Here is a 19,637-nt window from a genome sequence, read left to right on the forward strand (position 1 = left end):
AACCCTTGCAGACACGGGGAGAACATGCAAACTCCACACAGTGACCCAAGCCGGGAATTAAACTTGGGTCCCTGGCGTTGTGAGGCAGCAGTACTAACCTCTGTGTCACCCAGAACGTATAACATGTGTTATACTGATAAGCCACCTTCAGCACTTTGAACACCACAAGACCTTTTCAGCTTTTCACCTTCTTTCAATTCATAATTACAACAATAACTTTGGACATAGATTTGTAAGAACATAGAACAGTACTGCACAGGAACAGGCCCTTTGGCCCACGATGTTGTGCTGAACATAGCGCCAAATTAAACTAACCTCTTCTGCCTGCCCTTGGTCCATATCGCTCTATTCCTTGCATATTCACGTGCTTGTCTAAAAACTGCTTAAATGCCCCTATCGTATCTGCCTACACCACCACCCCTGGCAGCACGTTCTAGACACCTACTACTCTCTGTCTAAAAAACGTGCCTTTCACATCTCCTTTGAACTTTCCCCCTCTCACCTTAAGTATTAGACATTTCCGCTCTGGGTAAAAGATTCTGACTGTCAACGCTATATATGCCTTTCATAATTTTATAGACTTCTATCAGGTCTCCCCTCAGCCTCCGCCACTCCAGAGAAAATAACCCTAGTTTGTCCAGCCTCTCCTCATGCCCTCTAATCCAGGCAGCATCCTGGTAAACCTCTTCTGCACCCTCTCCACATCCTTCCTGTAATGTGGTGACTAAAATTGAGCACAATACTTGAAGTGCGGCTTAACCAAAGTTTTATGAAGTTGCAATGGTGCAGCAACGGGGTGGCATGGTGGCACAGTGGTTAGCACTGCTGCCTCACAGCATCAGTGACCCAGATTCGGTTCCTGGCTTAGGTCACTGTCTGTGCAGAGTCTACACATTCTCCCCATGTCTGCATAGGTTTCCTCCAGGTGCTCCGGTTTCCTCCCACAGTCTGAAAGACGTGCTGGTTAGGTGCATTGGCCATGCTAAATTTTCCCTCAGTCTACCTGAACAGGTGCCAGAGTATGGTGACTGGGGGATTTTCACAGTAATTTCATTGCGGTGTTAATGTAAGCCAATTTGTGGAACGAATAAATAAATATGGCACAAAGTTTGCCATAACTAGCTTTGTAATGTGTCCTCCTGTGAAAAGATGAGCAGAGGGCATGACCATCATGTTGCAAAGTTGAATTTATCATTTGCTGAATAAATATCTCCTTCTCTCTGGTTGCTGTAGATGGACTGATAGATTGCATGGATCCAGACTGCTGCCTTCAGTCCAGCTGCCAGTCTAACCCTCTCTGTCATGGATCGCATGACCCCTTGGACATCATCCAGCAGAACCAATGGGAACTCTCCACTCAAGTTGTGAGATCTTTTTATGACCGCATTAAGCTCCTAGTGGGCAAGGACAGAACTCACATAATCCCGGGGGAAAACCCGTTCAATGGCAGGTAAAGAAAGTTTTCTTTTGTTAAGATAAAGAGACAAGTGAAAATGAAACATTGTGCATAGAATCAGCTTTTGAACCAAACTTAATTTCTGAAGACCTTTAAACCCAAAGATTGCTTGACATTTCCAGTGGTTAAGCAGGTTTTGTTTGGTACAATTCGAGGTAGTCAAGTCAGAGCTTTGCAGTAAGTATATTTCATAAGGATGTATAGCAAGTTCATACCTTGATTCACCCTGACATAAAGAATCTGTATTTGTCATAATTGCAAGTATCACATATATTTTGGCCACAATATTTACTCGGGGCCATGAAAAGTGAGGAAGATGGATTTTTGGATGGAACCCCAGAAGTAAGAATTTCCCAAATATCCTGCAGGACTTACGTTCATGGAATCTTTTCCATCTTTCCCATCGATCTTGTGGCAGACAACCACCCTTAATGACAAACTGGTTGCCATGCAATGGGAAGGCTGCTGAGGAATGGATGGCAGTTATGTGGGGGGAGCCTCAAAGACCACGGACAGTAGGAGGTCAGAGATAGCAGAGGGGGTTGGGGAATTTGGAGTAGTGAGAAATTGGGAATGGAGGAGTTGGAGATCTCAGCGGGCTGGATGGCACTTGGAGATCATGCGGAGTTTGAAGAGTCAGTTGCATGGTATGTAAACTTATTGGGCCTGGAGGAAACATTCCTGTTCCCCCTGACCCACAAGCAGTGCTATAAATTCAATTAACTTGTTGATCTAACCTTTTTCACTTCCCTTTGCCTGCTGGTGTGCCTGAGTTCTGGGAAATCTAGCTGATGTGAATTAAAAATAAAAGAAACTGTTAAAATGGAGGCCGACAGCCTACGTAAAAGCTTTTATTGACAGGTCTGTGCCCAAGAAGTGGACTCACCAACATTCAAATTGGATTGGGTTTAAAAATGTTACATTTCTCTTTTTCAGGACCACCCATTCTTGGAGTTAAAATAACCTCCGTTGGCACTATGATAGTATAGATAATGTCACGTCTAGGACAATCATTGGTCTAACTCAGACTTGAAATGGGCTGTGGTAAAGAGTCTTCCTTTTTCAAGCAATTGTACAACCCTCCCCTATGGGTGCGATAGCAGGTTGGGGGGTGGGGGGGGGGTGGGGGGGGGGTGAAATCAAGCACCATGGTAGTAGCGACATGCTCAATGCCTACCCTCTCCCACCAGCATCCACCTCCCTCCCCGCCACTGTGATCTTACCCACGGTAAGGGAGGCTTTGGGTGATGCACTGACCCATTAGCTTTTTAATGGCCACATAAGAGCCTCCACCTGTTGCCACTTGAATTTTACCAGAGGGAGGCCATGCCAAATATCCAACCCACAGGTGAAATATGGCGAATTAGTGGCAGGGCATGGAAGAGATGCCTGCTTTTCGGGACTGCCATACCCATCAGATAACGCGCCCCCCCCCCCCTCCACCCCCCCCACCAAAAGTGTGAAGATTCCCCTCCCATTAATTCTTAACCCTTGATCTGTTTTTCCTGCATCCCCTCTCGAGGATGGGGACTCTGACCCCATCTGTCTGCTGAATTCCCCTTTTCTCCGCATCAAACTCTTTCAAAATTGCATGTCCTTGCAACCAGTCTTCTTCATTTGTCCAACATCTTACAAGAATTGGGGCGGTACAATGGTTAGCACTGCTGCCGCACAGCACCAGGGACACCAGTTCGATTCCCAGCTTGGGTCATTGTCTGTGCGGAGTCTGCACGTTCTCCCTGTATCTGCGCAGGTTTCTTCCGGGCGCTCCAGTTTCCTCCCACAGTCTGAAAGATGTGCTGGTTAGGTGCATTGGCCATTGCTAAATTCTTCCTCAGTGTACCCAAACAGGAGCGTGGCGACTACAGGATTTTCACAGTAACTTGACTGCAGTGTTAATGTAAGCCTACTTGTGACACTAATAAATAAACGTAAACTTAAAGAATCAGTTTACCACTGGCTGGAAGTGGTCAAGATTTTGTTATTTACTGTGTTTAATGGGACTAAACACTGGGGATTACATGGATGGAAGAGGAGATCTCCAACCCCATCATTTGATTTGATTTGATTTGGTTTATTATTGTCACATATATTAGTATACAGTGAAAAGTATTGTTTCTTGCGTGCTATACAAAAAAAGCATACCGTTCATAGAGAAGGAAAGGAGAGAGTGCAGAATGTAGTGTTACAGTCATAGCTAGAGTGTAGAGAAAGATCAACTTAATGTGAGGTAGGTCCATTCAAAAGTCTGATGGCAGCAGGGAAGAAGCTATTCTTGAGTCAGTTGGTACATGATCTCAGACCTTTGAATCTTTTTCCCGACAGAAGAAGGTGGAAGAGAGTATGTCCGGGGTGCGAGGGGTCTTTCATTTTGCTGACTGCTTTGCTGAGGCAGCGGGAAGTGTAGACAGAGTCATGGATGGGAGGCTGGTTTGAGTGATGGACGGGGCTTCATTCACAACCCTTTGTAGTTTCTTGCGGTCTTGGACAGAGCAGGAGCCATACCAAGCTGTGATACAACCAGAAAGAATGCTTTCTATGGTGCATCTGTAGAAGTTGGTGAGAGTTGTAGTGGACATGCCAAATTTCCTTAGTCTCCTGAAAAAATAGAGGCATTGGTGTGCTTTCTTAACTATAGCGTCCACATCAAGGGACCAGGCAGGTTGTTGGTGATCTGGACACCTAAAAACTTGAAGCTCTCGACCATTCCTACTTCATCCCCATTGATGTAGACAGGGGCATGCCCTCCTCTACGCTTCTTGAAGACGATGACAATCTCCTTCATTTTGTTGACATTGAGGAAGGGATTATTGTCGCCTTACCATTCACCCAGATTCTCTATCACTTTCCTCTACTATGCCTCGTTATTGTTTGAGATCTGACCCACAAAGGTGGTGTCATCAGCAAACTTGAAAATTGAGTTGGAGGGAATTTGGCCATACAGTTATGGATATATAAGGAGCATAGTAGGGGGCTGAGAAGCCTTGTGGAGCACCAGTGTTGAGGATGATCGTGGAGGAGGTGTTGTTGCTTATCCTTACTGACTGCAGTCTGTGGGTTAGGAAGTCGAGGATCCAGTTGCAGTGGGAGGAGCCAAGCCCCAGGCCACGGAGTTTGGAGATGAGTCTCATAGGAATAATGGTGTTAAAGGCTGAGCTGTAGTCTATGAATAGGAGTCTGACATAGGTGTCGTGTCAGAGATACCTAAAATAAAAGCAAAATACTGCAGATGCTGGGATCTGAAACAAAAACAGAAAATGCTGGAAAATCTCAGTAGGTCTGACACTATCTGTGGAGAGAGATAGAGCCAACATTTCGAGCCTGGATGACATTTTGTCAGAGCTAAGAGCAAAGAAAATCAGAAAAGAATTATAATATGAGGGTGGGGGGGGGGGGGGGGGGTGCTGTATTGGGACAAAGGGAGGAAAATGAGGATGGAAAAGGCTAGGAGAGGTGCTAAATGTGTCCATTAAGTGATAAGGATGTATGAATGGCAGAACAGAGATACAGATGGTTAAGGCAGTTGCCCTGACCTGAGGGTGGGGGGAGGGGGGAATGTTGAAAAAGGAGAGAGGGAATGGAGAAGTGGGAAAGTGGAAGTGAGAAAGAAGGGTGATAAAAATGGATGAATGAGATGAAAAGAAGAAACAGAATGAAATAAAATAAGTGGAAATGGGGTGAAGGTGGAGGGGAGAGTTCATGCTCTGAAGTTGCTGAACTCAATGTTCAGTTTGGAAGGCTGTAAAGTGCCCAATCAGAAGATGAGGTGCTGTTCAAATTCAAGCATCAAATTCTCCACTCTCACTGGCAGCGGCGGCAGGGAGTCCGACATCAGAGAATCCTGGTCTCTAATTCTCTGAAATTAGTTAAACATGATCAGTCTCTGCTGGCTTTCCTTAATTAATCTGCCCTTTTCTGAGTGATTCTTAAATTTATCCTAGATGATTCATTCTAAAAGCTTTCCTCCCACTGAAATTAAAATGACTGGTTTATAGTGGCTGCAGTGATCCCTACCTACCCCTTTTTGAACAAAGACGTACCCATTGTAATTCTCCAATCCTCTGGCACCAATCCCTGTATCGGAGAATTGAAAGATTATGGTCAGTATCTCCACAATTTCCTCCCTTAGGTTTCCTTGGATGCAGCCCATCAAGCCCTCGTGACTTTTCACTTTTAAATACAGCCAGCCTCTCTAATATAATTTCTTTATCAATTATTAACCTTTCCATTATCTCAATTATCCCCTCCCTCGCTATCACTTTTGCAGCATCTTCTTACTTGATAAAGATACTTTCAAATTATACATTCAGCCTAGTCCACTCCCTCAATGCCCCTTTTTGATGCCTGAGCAGTCCCACTTTCTGCTTATTATCCTACTATTTATATGCCTATAAAATACATATGTTAATATGTTAATTTACTGCCTCTTAGACTGCCTTCTTGTATCGCATATGAATCAATAATCTGCAACAAAAGTAACAGTCACATGGACAAATACAGCTTAATTATGGAAAGCCAGCATGGATTTCTTAAGGGAATATCATGGTTAAAGAACTTGCTGAGGTTTCTTGATGAGGTAATTGAGAGGGTAGATGAGGGTAATGTTGTTGAGGTGGTGTACATGGACTTCCAAAATACGTCTGACACAGTGCCACATAACAGACTCGTGAGCAAATTTATAATTTATGGAATGAAGGTGGCAGTAGCAGCATGACTATGAAATGGCTTGAGTGACAGGAAACAGTAATGGTTAATGGATGTGTTTTGAGCTGCAGTAAGACTGAGGTCAGTATTGGGACCTTGCTTTTCCTGATAATTGTTAATGATTTGGACCTTGGTGTACAGGGCACAATTTCAAAGTTTGTGATTGATGTAAAACTTTGAAGGCATTGTGAACTGTGAGGAGGATAGTGTAGACCTTCAAAAGGGCATAGAGAAGTTAGTGAGTGGGCAGACAGGTGACAGATGAAGTTCAATACAAAGAAATGTGATTCATTTTGTTAGGAAGAATGTGGAAAGACAATATAAAATAGATTACAATTCTAAAGGGGATGCCGGAGCAGATGGACCTGCGTGTACACTTGCTTAATTCATGGAAGGTGGCAGGGCAGGTTGAGAGAGTAATTAATAAAGCATACAGTATCCTGAGTTATGTTAATAGTGGCACAGTGTACAGGAGCAAGAAGGTTATGTTGAACTTGTATAAGACTCTAGTTTGGCCTCAGCTGGAGTATTGCATTCAGCTCTGGGTGCCATATTTTAAGAAGGATGTGAAGGCATTGCGGAGAGTGCAAAAAGGAATCATAAGAATGGTTCCAGGGATGAGGAGTTTTGAAGATAGACTGGAAAACTTGGGACAAGTTTTCTTCAGGACAAGAAGGCTCAGAGGAAGTTTGATAGAGGTGTTCAAAATCATGAGGGGTCTGAACAGAGTAGATGGAGAGAAACTTGCTTCCACTCATGAAAGGATTGAGATCAAGAGGGCACAAATTTAAAATGAAAGCAAAATGCTGCAGATGCTGGAAATCTGAAATAAAAGCAGAAAATGCTGGGGGAAAAAACAGCAAGTCTGGCAGCATCTATGGAGAGAGAAATAGAGTAAATGTTCGGAATTCTCTGATGATGTACGCCACTGCTGCCACCAAAAACGGAGAATTTGGTCCTCAGCCAAATCTCCATTCACAGCAGCTGGAGAATCCCAGCCGCGGACAAGCGTGGAAAATTTCAGCCAATGTTTCGAGCCCGTATGATTCTTCTTCAGAGCTCTCCATGTTTATTGAATATTTACTAAGATATTTTGTTAATTGAAATCACACTCTGGGATGTACGAAGGAAAGGCTCACCTACGAAAGAGAGCTGTATTGCTGAATCCAAAAATAGCGACAGAAAGATAGACTGCCTATCTTAATTGCATACTTTATGGTTATTGAAGATTGAAAGATTGGAATTAAAATTACAATCTTGACAGATTGTAGATACTTCAGTGGAAAATGTAAAAATTCAGCAAGCTTTAGTAAAGTTACCCTTTTAATTACAGAGAGTGATTACTTCCACTGTTAACAGTCAAGAACATGAAAGGAAGCTCACCAATCTCCGTATGTTCAGTATTTTTTACAGAAATAATATTCAGCCACTGTTTGCGTTTCTTCCAGAAATTCTCTAAATGTGCTTACACATTTTGTATTACCCTGGAAATCAGAAAGTGTTGAATATACTTCTTTTTTTTAAAAAACACAATTTGTGTGTCGAATGGCTACAATTTTTTTTACTGAGCTCAACTTAGGCCCCAGCTTCAGTCCTCCTGGGGAAGCAATGGCCCTGTGGTATTATCGTTCAACTATTAATCCAGAAACTCAGCTAACATTCTGGGGTCTTGGGTTCAAATCCCACCACTGCAAATGGTGGAGTCTGCATTTGATTTTTTAAAATCTGGAATTAAGAATCTACTGATGACCATGAAACCATTGTCAACTGTTGGAAAAACCTATCTGGTTCACTAATGTCCTTTAGGGAAGGAAATCTGCTGTCCTTACCTGGTCAGGCCCACATGTGACTCCAGAGCCATAGCAATGTGGTTGACTCTCAACTGCCCTCTAAGGGCAACTAGGGATGGGCAATAAATGCTGGCCCAGCCTGCAAAGCCTGTGTCCCACGAGTGAATTTTTAAAAAGTCGTGGCAGATGAGCCAAACTGGAAAGTTTCTTGGGCCTAAAGTCTGCGATATGCATCCTTGTTGCTTTATAATTATGCATGGAAAACACTATTGTTCAGATATGGTGTGAAAATTTTGGCAACTAAGTGGAGTCCAACTATTTGCGTCACAATGTCATGTTGGACAATGACTATAAATGCAGGTTCTTTGCTTGCGATACCATGGTACAATGAAGAACTAAGTTGCTTTGTTGTATGCTGCTGAAATGGGTATTGCTTCATGCATCAGAACAATGACGCGTGTAGTGGCTCACTGTTGTGAACAGAGTGGTGTGCTATAGACTAAATATTGATGATTCTTCGTTGTTTTGGAGGTTGGGTGGACCAAGTGGAGTTTCCTCATGGCTCCAAAATATAGTACTAAAGATGGAAAGATATCTTTTCAGAAGACTTGACAATCTATTGCCTAAGTTAGGCAGGCCTTATTATTATTAACGAGCCTGTCTTCCTGGAGGCACCTGAGGCCCAAGTGTCCTTGCCGACTGGTTGATCATGCTTGGACAGGCTGTGAAATATTTAGCAATGTTGTGTGCTTACTGTTAATGGGTTAAATTCCAGCAGACCCTGTCATATGTGTGGGAAACTCTTAACCTCAGTGTACGCTTAGTTTTGTGGATGTATCACTCCATGGAAAGACTGTGCAGCCCATTACCAGATTAGCAGGAATTGCAGATATCCCAGCAGTTTGACCATAAACCAAAAGATGACCAGAGAAAACATAAACATTAGGATGGTGTTTCTACACATAAAAATTCTATGAAAAACAAAAGTGGGAATAGTATTTCAAGAGTTAATTTATATGCCGTCAGTTTCAACTTCAGCAGCTAATGCGTGCAAGCGTGTGTGTGTGTGTGTCTGTGTGTGTTTGTGTGTGTCTGTGTGCATGTGTACTGTTTCCTATTTCAACTCTGTCTTGGGTTTTTGTTTAATCACAGCTTAGCTTCGCTAATCAGAGGACAAGTCTTTACAAAGGATGGAACACCATTGGTTGGAGTAAATGTATCATTTGTCAAATATCCTCAGTATGGATACACAATTACTCGTCAGGATGGCACGTGAGTCAATGCTTTGATTTTCTCATTGAGATTGCTCTACCCACCATGGTCCCTCCTTCATGGATTTTACATACCTAATTCATTAATTGAAATATTTTGATCCGTTTCATTAATTTATTGCTCCCAATTTCTTCCTATCTTTATCCTCTCCTGAAGGAGATGACTGGTTGAGGAGTATAGTTTTGAGACACGGTAAATGCCCAGCGATTATCTCTGTCATTGAGCATGGGCAGTGACCATCATTGGACTAATCTTCCATAAGGACATGATAGGCAATCTCAATCTAGCCCTCATCTCATAGCTCACACATATCTATTCCCCGCAAGAGTCATTGGTGAGTGGAAATCCAACTTGACAATATGTCCATCACCCTCCTCCTTTCCGCCACTTTCAGCCCTCCATTCATTCCTTTCCAGGCCGGTTCAGACCCTTCCTGACCCTGCACAGATCTTTCTTGACCCCACATGGCAGCAGTGAGCCCTAATTCTTGCTCTATATCTACCTGTGCCCTTCTCCAATATTTGATGCAGATTGATGATTTCACCACTCTACATCAATGGGCGGTGGCCCAATGTGGGAATAATCTGTCCTTCTATGACCGTGGTCCCACTTTGATCTATGATAATTCCCCCAACACGACTGGTGAAAGCACTGCACTTGTAACCCCAATCCAAAATGTGTGACCGCCCCTGCCACAACCTCCCCTGCCCCCAGCATTCCCCCCACAGTCATTCCATATGGAATTTTCACTCCAAGCCACACTTGGATTCTGGGCCAAAAGTAGTGCAACAGCACATATATATTTTCAATTTTTTAATTCAATTTATTTGGAATAAATGTAATATATATAATACTGTTGGTGAGACTACCTCTGCTTGCATTTTCTTTAGATTTTCACGTTAGCTGTGCCGTCAGCCATCTCAAACCCATCCAGCTGACACCGAACTCTTGTTGTCTTCTTTTTAATTGTTCTGCACCAGACTGTGAACAGCTCTTTATATTAAAGCTTTGACATAGATTACAGTCCAGATACCACACTTCAAAATTCTAAGAATACACGGGAAAACAATTTTTATGTTGGTTTCCTCTGACTTCAGCTGGGAATTTAGAAGTCGCTACCAATCATTACTAACAGCAATTAACTTCTGCTTGACCTGGTGCGGTTTTTTTTTTACAGCAATCAAGCTTTGTCACCTTGAAGGGACAAGTCAGATTACACACAGCTTCACCTCAGAGTAGAATAATACGTTGCTCAGTATCTTGTGTAACACTTCTGCTCTTATGAAACAATGTACCATCCGACTTGTGAACAACATCGTGGGATGTTCACTGTTAATCACAATGAACAAAAAAATGCACCTTCTAATAATTAATTTGGGATGCAGAGAAAATTAATTTGTGTCCTAGTATCACCATAGGTTCTTACCTACTGCACTGTTCTGATTTGAATAATTCCATTGGTGTGGGTCTAGCAAGAATTTTGCAATGGAAAATGTTTCTGATGGTCATTTTTATGTTGCCTAAGGTCAGGCGATGATATCAACAGTCGCGTGGTTCTGTTCTAGGTTGGCTTTTGTTTTAATTATGGTTATTTTGTTGCCCCTTTAGGTTTGATTTGATTGCAAATGGCGGTGCGTCACTTACGTTGCACTTTGAGCGTGCCCCATTCCTAAGCCAGGAGCGCACAGTCTGGCTTCCGTGGAACACTTTCTATGCTATGAATACTCTAGTGATGAAGACTGAGGAAAACACCATTCCGAGCTGCGACCTAAGTGGGTTTGTGCGGCCTGAACCGATCCTTGTCTCCTCACCGCTTTCAACTTTCTTTAGTTCCTCCCCCGGGCAGAACCCGATAATTCCTGAGACCCAAGTAAGTGCACGGGTAAAGACAGTGTAACACAAAATCGAGCATGATGGGGAGGAGAATAAGTTTAAGTTTATTTATTAGTGTCAGGAGTAGGCTGACATTAACACTGCAATGAAGCTACTGTGAAAATTCCCGAGTCGCCACATCCCGGTGCCTGTTCGGGTACACTGAAGGAGTGCTAACCACTGTGCCATCGTGTGATTCAAGGCCACACATTCTCTAATGGCAAATAAAGGTTCAGTGGGAGAGCTAGATGGTCTTCCCATTGATGTCACTGCCCTGCTGATACTTCTTTTAGGCAAGTAAAATTTCTATTGCGTGTCCAGCCCCTTCAATCCCCCCCAAGTATCTACAAGACCTGACCTGATCTCTGTCTCAGCTTAGGAGCCAGCCAATTTCTCACCCTTCCGACCTGAAAAGCTGTAGCAAGGTGCCCGTTTGGACCTGTTGCTTACATTTAAATAGAACCAAAATCCAAATTTGACTCGAGCCTGATGTCGGTATGGAATGCTGCATGGGGTTGGATTTTACAGAAACATAGAAGATCGGAGCAGGAGGAGGCCATTTAGCCCTCTGATCCTGCTTCGCCATTCATTACGATCATGGCTGATCATCCAACTCAATAGCCTAATCCTGCTTTCTCCCCATAACCTTTGATCCCATTCACCCCAAGTGCTATATCCAGCCGCTTCCTGAATACATTAAATACTTGAATACTTCCTGTGGTAATGAATTCCACAGGCTCACCACTCTTTGGGTGAAGAAATGTCTCCTCGCCTCCGTCCTAAATGGTCTACCCTGAATCCTCAGACTGTGACCCCTGGTTCTGGACTCCCCCACCATCGGGAATATCCTCCTGCATGTAACCTGTCTAGTCCTGTTAGAATTTTATAAGTCTCAATGAGATCTCCCCTCATTCGTCTGAACTCCAGCGAAAACAATCCTAACCTAGTCAATCTCTCCTCATACATCAGTTCTGCCATCCCCAGAATCAGCCTGGTAAACCTTCGCTGCACTCCCTTGAGGGCAAGAACATCCTTCCTCAGAAAAGGAGACCAAAGCTGCACACAATAGACCAAAACTGCACACAATTATGCCCCACATTGGCCTGTTTGAAGATGAGTTGAGGGGGGGGGGCTCATAAAATGCAATGTGTGGCCTTTCCAATGACTACCCATCTGTTCCCAACCTTTCTCCCATTTTACAGGGGCTGAGGGATCAAATAATTCCTCAGAGGCTCGTGCCCCTGCACCAGATTCCCTTTATTTACAAACTCTATTTCATTTATAGAGTGCTTCAGACATGCATCAGAATCCGGGTGCCCGAAGACCTGACACTCCCAGTTTTAAAGACACATGAGGCTCCCTGATTGGGCAGGCAATTATGATCTCAATCAGGGAGTTCACATTCTAAGAGGCCCACCTCCTGTGCCTCGTTAAAGTTATTACAGGAGGAGTGTCAGGCAGCCTGCCAACCCTTGGGCCAATTGTGGCCCTGACGTGGAGAATTAATAGCCACTTCAGGGCCTTGCCCACCTCCAATCAGCTCTGTTGGCTATATGGATTTTCAGAAAGTATTTGATAAAGTTCCACACAGAAGATTTTAAAGGGAATCATTATTCCAGCCAGCTAAATGGAGTTAAAATAAAGTTAAGCCACCATTAATTAAATGGCGGAACAGGCTCCTTGGTCTGGTTTACTGACTCCATTTCCTGTGTCTTATACAGTGTCGTATTTCCATCAATAATCATTGTTTATTCCTCCTGTTATATATGGTAGGCTAAATAACCCCAGATTTTATGAGTTGTATTGATGACATTCATTTTTTTAGGGGAAGTACACAGGGTTACTTGTCACGAGTATCATCTTTGACGACCACCAGAAATGATCCTTTATTGTGAAATAAAATACAAGAAATTTTTTCTCTTTAAATAGAATGCAACACAGACCTTAACCTAAGCACAAATCGCACATAAATGATTACTTTGGTGTTGTTTTCTAATGGACTGGGCTAATCCATTGCAGTTGGTCGACATCCAACTCTACTGCTTTAAATAATGGATGATAATGTGTCATTAGCGAAGATGCATTTTGCAACCTTTCTAAATTAAGCCTTAATAGCTGCTTGACCATGCAGATATTTCACCATGTTTGTGTTGTGTGTTCAGGTTCTACACGAAGCAGTCGAAATCCCGGGCTCCAATTTGAAGTTATGCTATCTGAGCTCCCGTACCGCTGGCTACAAATCCCTCTTGAAAGTCACAATGACTCAATCCATTGTGCCAATCAATTTAATTAAGGTACATCTGATGGTGGCTGTGGAAGGACATCTCTTTCAGAAATATTTCCATGCTTCTCCTAACCTGGCCTACACTTACATATGGGACAAAACGGACGCCTACAGTCAGAAGGTCTACGGTCTCTCCGAAGCTGTTGGTAGGAATTTTAAGTTTGCTTTTATGTTGAACAATAGGGAGAACAAAATATAGTGAGTCGGATTCTCTGACCTTGTCCGCGGCTGGGATTTTCCAGTCCCGCTGCAGTGAGTGGAGTTTTGGCTGAGTGCCAAATTCTCCGTTCTCACTGTCAGTGATTGCAGGGTGTATGAGACGGGAAATTTTCGGACAGCTGTATCAATGAAGCAGATTTATTGATTGGTGTGAGTGACGCAAAGAATTAGAATCATAGAATCCCGATAGTGCAGAAGGAGGCCTTTTGGCCCATCGGGCCTGCACCGACGATAATCCCACCCAGGCCCTACCCCGTAACCCCACATTTTTATTCTGCTAATCCCCCTGACACTACGAGGCAATTGAGCATGGCCAATCCACCTAACCTACACATCATTGGACTGTAGGAGGAAACCAGAGCACCCAGAGGGAACCCACGCAGACACGGGGAGAACGTGCAAACTCCACACAGACAGTCACCCAAGGCCAGAATTGAACCCAGGTCTGGAGTGAACTGCAAGACCATAATAAAACAACAGGGTTGATTTAACACTGTTCATGCAGTTTTTGACACCCAACTCCTATATTTAGATCCCTAGATCGCCCTTCATAGAGCTATTACTTTATGTAATGCATGGTGGTTGAGCTATTTTTCTGTGTGAAATCTTGAAAATATGAAGTAAATTGCAGTGGACCCCACCCATTGTGCTGTGCAGAACTTCAGAGCACAGATGGTCAGATGTAACCACGTTTATTAAGAACATGCAGGCCAGCATAGCTCTGGCTAGCTAGCGCAGGACATTCCCCAGTCACTGGGAGAATTATTTTGGCTTGAAAGAAAAATGCAAATAATGACTTCGGAACTTATTGCACCTTTTTCAGGTAATGCACACAGACATGTTGTTCTGGCTGCTGTGAAATGCATCCTTGAATCTAAACTGGACCCTTTTCACAACATCAGTAGCCAGAAGCTTAATGTAGAATTGCAAACGTAGCATTTTGAAAAGGATCACCACACAAAAAAAAAGATTTTCTAAAAGAACTGTAATTTATTTTTCCAAATGGGTAGGTTGGCAGGGTAAGTTAAGTACTCTCTGCATTTTTAATTATCAAATGTAACAGCTCAGAATGATGCAATTCAAAGCCAATTGCAGCTGTTACACAGGGGAAAAAAAGTGTAGCAATTGGGACATTTAAATGCTATGGCACAACATCAGTACATAGAGAAATAAAATCATTATGTATAATTGCAATTATGTACAATTGTATATTTATGATTTATTTATTGGTTTGTTGTGTAAACATCTTTGTGTGCATGATGCATGACTGCTGAAGGATTCATAGGTTAAGGAAACATGCTTGTGAGTTACTTGAACAAACCGAATTAACCCAAGTGAGATCTTCTGCAAGTCAGCCATGGATCAGTGGTAGTTCTTTCATCTTGAGGTTTCAAACTGAACTCCAAAGACTGTGTACAGTTCTGGTCACCCTATTATAGAAAGGATATTATTAAACTAGAAAGAGTGCAGCAAAGATTTATGAGGATGCTACCGGGACTTGATGGTTTGAGTTACAAGGAGTGGCTGGATAGGCTGGGACTTCTTTCTCTGGAGTGTAGGAGGCTGAGGGGTGATCTTATAGAGGTCTATAAAATAATGAGGGGCATAGATCAGCTAGATAGTCAATATATTTTCCCAAAGGTAGAAGAGCCTAAAACTAAAAGGGCATAGGTTTACGGTGAGAGGGGAGAGATACAAAAGAGTCCAGAGGGGCAATTTTTTCACACAGAGGGTGGTGAGTGTCTGGAACAAGCTGCCAGAGGTAATAGGAGAGGCGGGTATAGTTTTGTCTTTTAAAAAGCGTTTAGACATTTGCATAGATAAGATGGGTATAGAGTGATATGGGCCAAATGTGGGCAATTGGGATTAGCTTAGTGGTTTAAAAAAAAGGGGCAGCATAGACAAGTTGGGCCGAAGGGCCTGTTTCCATGCTGTAAATCTTTATGACTCTATGACTCTATAACTAGTATAAAGACCAGTATAGTGTTGAAGGAGTGTGTCATTGCCTGAAGTATCACCTTTCCCACGATGTTAAACCGAGTCAGCACTGTCAGGTGACATTAAAAAAAATCTCACGACTCTGTTTTTTGAAGGTAAACAGCAGAGTTCTCCCCCGTGTTCTGGCCAGTATTTATCCCTCAACCAACATTGCTTAAAAAAGGAAAGCTGTTTCTCTGATTGTCAGCATATTAGTGTTTGTGGTATCTCGCTCTGCATAAACTGGCTGCTGTGTTTCCTGTATTGCTTCAACAGCAACTATACTCAGAATCATAGAATAATAGAATCCCTACAGTACAGGAGGAGGCCATTCAGCCCATCGAGACTGCACCGACACAATCCCACCCAGACCCTATCCTTGTAACCCCACAAATTTACCCTGTTAATCCCCCTGACACTAAGGGGCAATTTAGCATGGCCAATCCAACCTAACCCACCCCATCTTTGGGCTGGTTTATGGGAGGAAACCGGAGCACCCGGAGGAAACCCACGCAGACGCGGGGAGAATGTGCAAACTCCACACAAACATGTGCTTCATTATCTACAGAACACTTTGAGACATTTCAAGGTCATGAAAGGTCCTCCATCGATAAATGCAAGTCTTTTTTTTTCCCGGTGCTTTAACTGCGTGCTCTAATTCCTCTTCCCCCAGATTCCGATTCCCGTCAGTTTCTTTTCATAACGTCAAAAGAGCTCACCGCTTAAACAAAAAAAAATCCGCAAAAATCCATAGAAGTCAACCTATTAATGCTTTATCTGCAACAACATGTCAGTGTTAACCTTTCACTTAATTGAAGGCCACTTAGCTCTTTGTGTTAATGGGCTGTTGGGATTAAGGGTTAGTTTTGGGGGGGATAATAGCTACTAAAATGAGATTATTGGCTCAGAATTAAATTTCTAACTGGCTGGAATTTAATAATAAATTCAGCTGCAAGTCTATTTTGTTGCCATATTTATCAAAATGATGCTTTTCCCCACCACACACACGCCTGCTCAGTGCATTCTTCAGCTGCCAGATCAATCTTACGTCCCCTTCAGCATATCTGCAGACAAAGGTCAGCTTAGTTACATGAAGAATAGATGAAAATCTGCATTCTTCCTCTCACTTTGATTTTGACAGAAGAAGCGGCTGAAGCCGAGGCCCATACTGCCACCTTCAGCCTGCCAAGTTAGCAGCCGCTTTGAAATGGTACGGGGGAATAAACTTGAAAAGAAAATAAAGATTGTGCAAATGGTTGGTTGGTGTTTGGGGGTGGGGGTGGGGGGGGGGGGGGGGGGGGTGGGGGTGGGTGGGGGGGGGGAGGTGGGGGGGGAGGTGGGTGGGGGGGGGGCAGGGGGGGCGGGGGGCGTAGGGGGAAAGGTGGGATTTCACCTTATTCTATCCATTCTTGAATGGAAGGTTTAAGTTAGGAAGTGGAATTTCAGGGTGCAAGCTCTTGATGAGCCAGTTGGAAGCTGGTGACTTCTTGGCATGCAGAGTTGCTGACCTCAGTGTGAAAATTGGGGCTGCAGTGTTGGTTATAACCCCACAGTGCAAACACGACGAACAAATGGTCAGTTCCTGTGGCGAGTTTCAAGTTTATTTATAGTTTTTAAAGTTTATTTATTAGTCGCAAGTAGGCTTACATTGCCAGTGCAATGAAGTTACTGTGAAAGTGCCCTAGTCACCACACTCCGGCGCCTGTTCGGGTACACTGAGGGAGAATTTAGCATGACCAATGCACCTAACCAGCACGTCTTTCGGACTGTGGGAGGAAACCAGAGCACCCGGAGGAAACCCACGCAGGCATGGGGAGAACGTGCAGACTCCGCACAGACAGTGACCCAAGCTGGGAATCAAATCCGGGTCTCTGATGCTGCGAGGCCGCAGTACTAGCCATTGTGCGCCCCACCATGCTTCACCCTGGTGTTTGCAGCTCTTCAGGGATACAGTGAGTTGTATTTTGTTGCAATATATATCAAAATGATGCTTTTCTTCACCACATACATGCCTGTTCTTAAATGGAACGCTGAAGGCTGTTCACCAAAAAAAGGTAAGCCAACCTTTCAAACGGTTTCATTCTCTTGGAGGCAGAAGGATCAGGCGTACTAATCCTACCTCCACCCCCACTAAAATACCATCTGTCTGGGTTCAGACCTCACCATGTCACCTTCCAACCCACAGCTCCCCATCCACCCCCCTACCACCTCCCCTGCCACCGGCCTACCCCCCAACAGGTATCCCCTTTGCCCCTGCAGCTGGATTTAGCCATGGCCCACCTTGGCATCAGAGCCAGCCAAAGTTCCTAAAGCCCGTACTGGTGAGCTGTATCAGGGTGTTCGATTGGTGGCTTGCGCAGACCGCTGGTCTGGCAACTCGAACCGGAAGCCTGCGTGTACGACTTGAATTCCTCCTCCATATGCGGCAAAGATGAAACTGGTTAAATTCTTTAGTCCTTGACATTTTCCCCATTCTTACAGGGATAATAATGTTGACAGACAGGAAAGGGCAATTCGTGTGAAGAAACCTGCAAAATTATTGATTTGCTGTTAGCCTGATTCATTAACTCTGGAATCTGGATATCGGTTGTTTCACTCAGTTACCAACTTCAGAATGAACTCTGTTGGGGAGGAGGTGGGAGCTGGAATCTGGGTTTCCCATTGTTGGGTTGAGTTTGAGAAATTCAGTCAGCGGCAGACGACCCTCACGACTCCTGGTGGTGGGAACCTCTTTACCATGCGTTTCCATACTCCTTAAATAGGAATGTCGCCAAATTAAGTCCTACCTGCAAGATTAAGTCAGTGGCACACAGGCAGCTGGTGCCTCCTGTTTCCTGACAGCTAAAAGGTGGCATGCACCAGGCGAGGCTGTTCAATCTTTGGATCTGAGGTGAAATTTTGTCTTTGTCCAACTCAGTGGCATAGGGTAGGGCAGCAGAGGAAGCAGCAAGATTGGGGAGGGTGGGGAGGGAGGGAGGATAAAGTGATTGACAGTTAGGTCTTTGCAATGGTCGAACTGGCAAGAGGGTGGTGGTGGTTGGGTCTGTGTATTTCGTTGTTTGCTTAACTCAAATGCACCAATTTCACACAGGACTAGTAAACTAAAATGGAAAAAGAAAGTGGTGGAAAAACTCAGCTGATCTGGCAGCATCTGAGGAGAGAAAAACTGATTCAACATTCTTTCAAAGTGGAGTGAGTTAGAATTGTAATGGGTTTTACAGGTTTGAAGAAGAGAGCAGGGCAAGTGGAGCAAAGTAGAAGGTCAGGGATTGGGTTGGAGGGCAGGAGAGATTATATGACAAAGGGAATGGTAATGATAGTTTAAAGATGAAAGCTTTGGTCCAGTGCAGGACACAGAATATAGGTCAGCACTGTCTGAAAGCAAAATAGCAGAATGTGTTCATAGCAGAGAAAGAGGTCAACACAGTCTGAAAGCAAAAGCATGAGAACCAGATATAGGCTGGCACTCGGGGAAGACAAAAATCAAAATGGAGGATAGAGTTCATAGTCTGAAGTTGCTGAATATAATGCGGTGTCCAGGGGGCTATAAAGTGCCCAATCAGAAGATGAGGTACTGTTCTTCCAGCTGGCATTGGGCTTCGCTGAAAAATGGTAGCAGGCTGAGGACAGAAATGTGAGCATGAGAACAAGATGGCAAACTGAAATGGATAGGGTGGAAAGGTTGGGGGTGGATTGCGCGGGCTGAGCGAAGGTGTTCCACAAAGTTGGTCACCCACTCTGCATTGAGTCCCCCCAATGTCGGGGAGATCATATTGTGAGCAGGGAACACAGTAGACTAAATTAAAAGTGCAAGTAAATCACTGCCTCATGGTTCGGTGATAAACTAAACATAGGTTCAGTTGATTTGAAGTTGTAGAACAGAACTGCTCAGCAGACATTCCCTGAATTGCTTTTGAAGATTGGGAACAACGGATTAATATTGAGCAGGTCGGGTTGCATGAGAGATGCTCTGTGGCCACATGCCCATACTCACATCACCACATCATTCAGCAGATCTGCACGTCCCAGTACAATTAACAGGCAATGATTTTGGGAAGGGTTA

At 43.9% G+C, this 19,637-nt stretch overlaps 1 protein-coding gene across 3 annotated transcripts in view; it reads left to right on the forward strand.

Annotated features, from left to right (window-relative positions):
• The window catches only part of LOC144505046 (teneurin-2-like), a 2,673,959-nt gene that overhangs the window by 2,602,818 nt on the left and 51,504 nt on the right, over positions 1-19,637 (forward strand). For all 3 annotated transcript variants that reach the window (XM_078230751.1, XM_078230754.1, XM_078230752.1), the window contains 4 exons: positions 1,234-1,450; positions 9,103-9,222; positions 10,831-11,092; positions 13,257-13,524. In XM_078230751.1, coding sequence (XP_078086877.1) covers positions 1,234-1,450; positions 9,103-9,222; positions 10,831-11,092; positions 13,257-13,524 — 867 coding nt within the window. The remainder of the gene's footprint in view (positions 1-1,233; positions 1,451-9,102; positions 9,223-10,830; positions 11,093-13,256; positions 13,525-19,637) is intronic.

This window comes from Mustelus asterias, chromosome 16 (assembly GCF_964213995.1).
Source record: "Mustelus asterias chromosome 16, sMusAst1.hap1.1, whole genome shotgun sequence".
Classification (NCBI taxonomy): domain Eukaryota; kingdom Metazoa; phylum Chordata; class Chondrichthyes; order Carcharhiniformes; family Triakidae; genus Mustelus; species Mustelus asterias.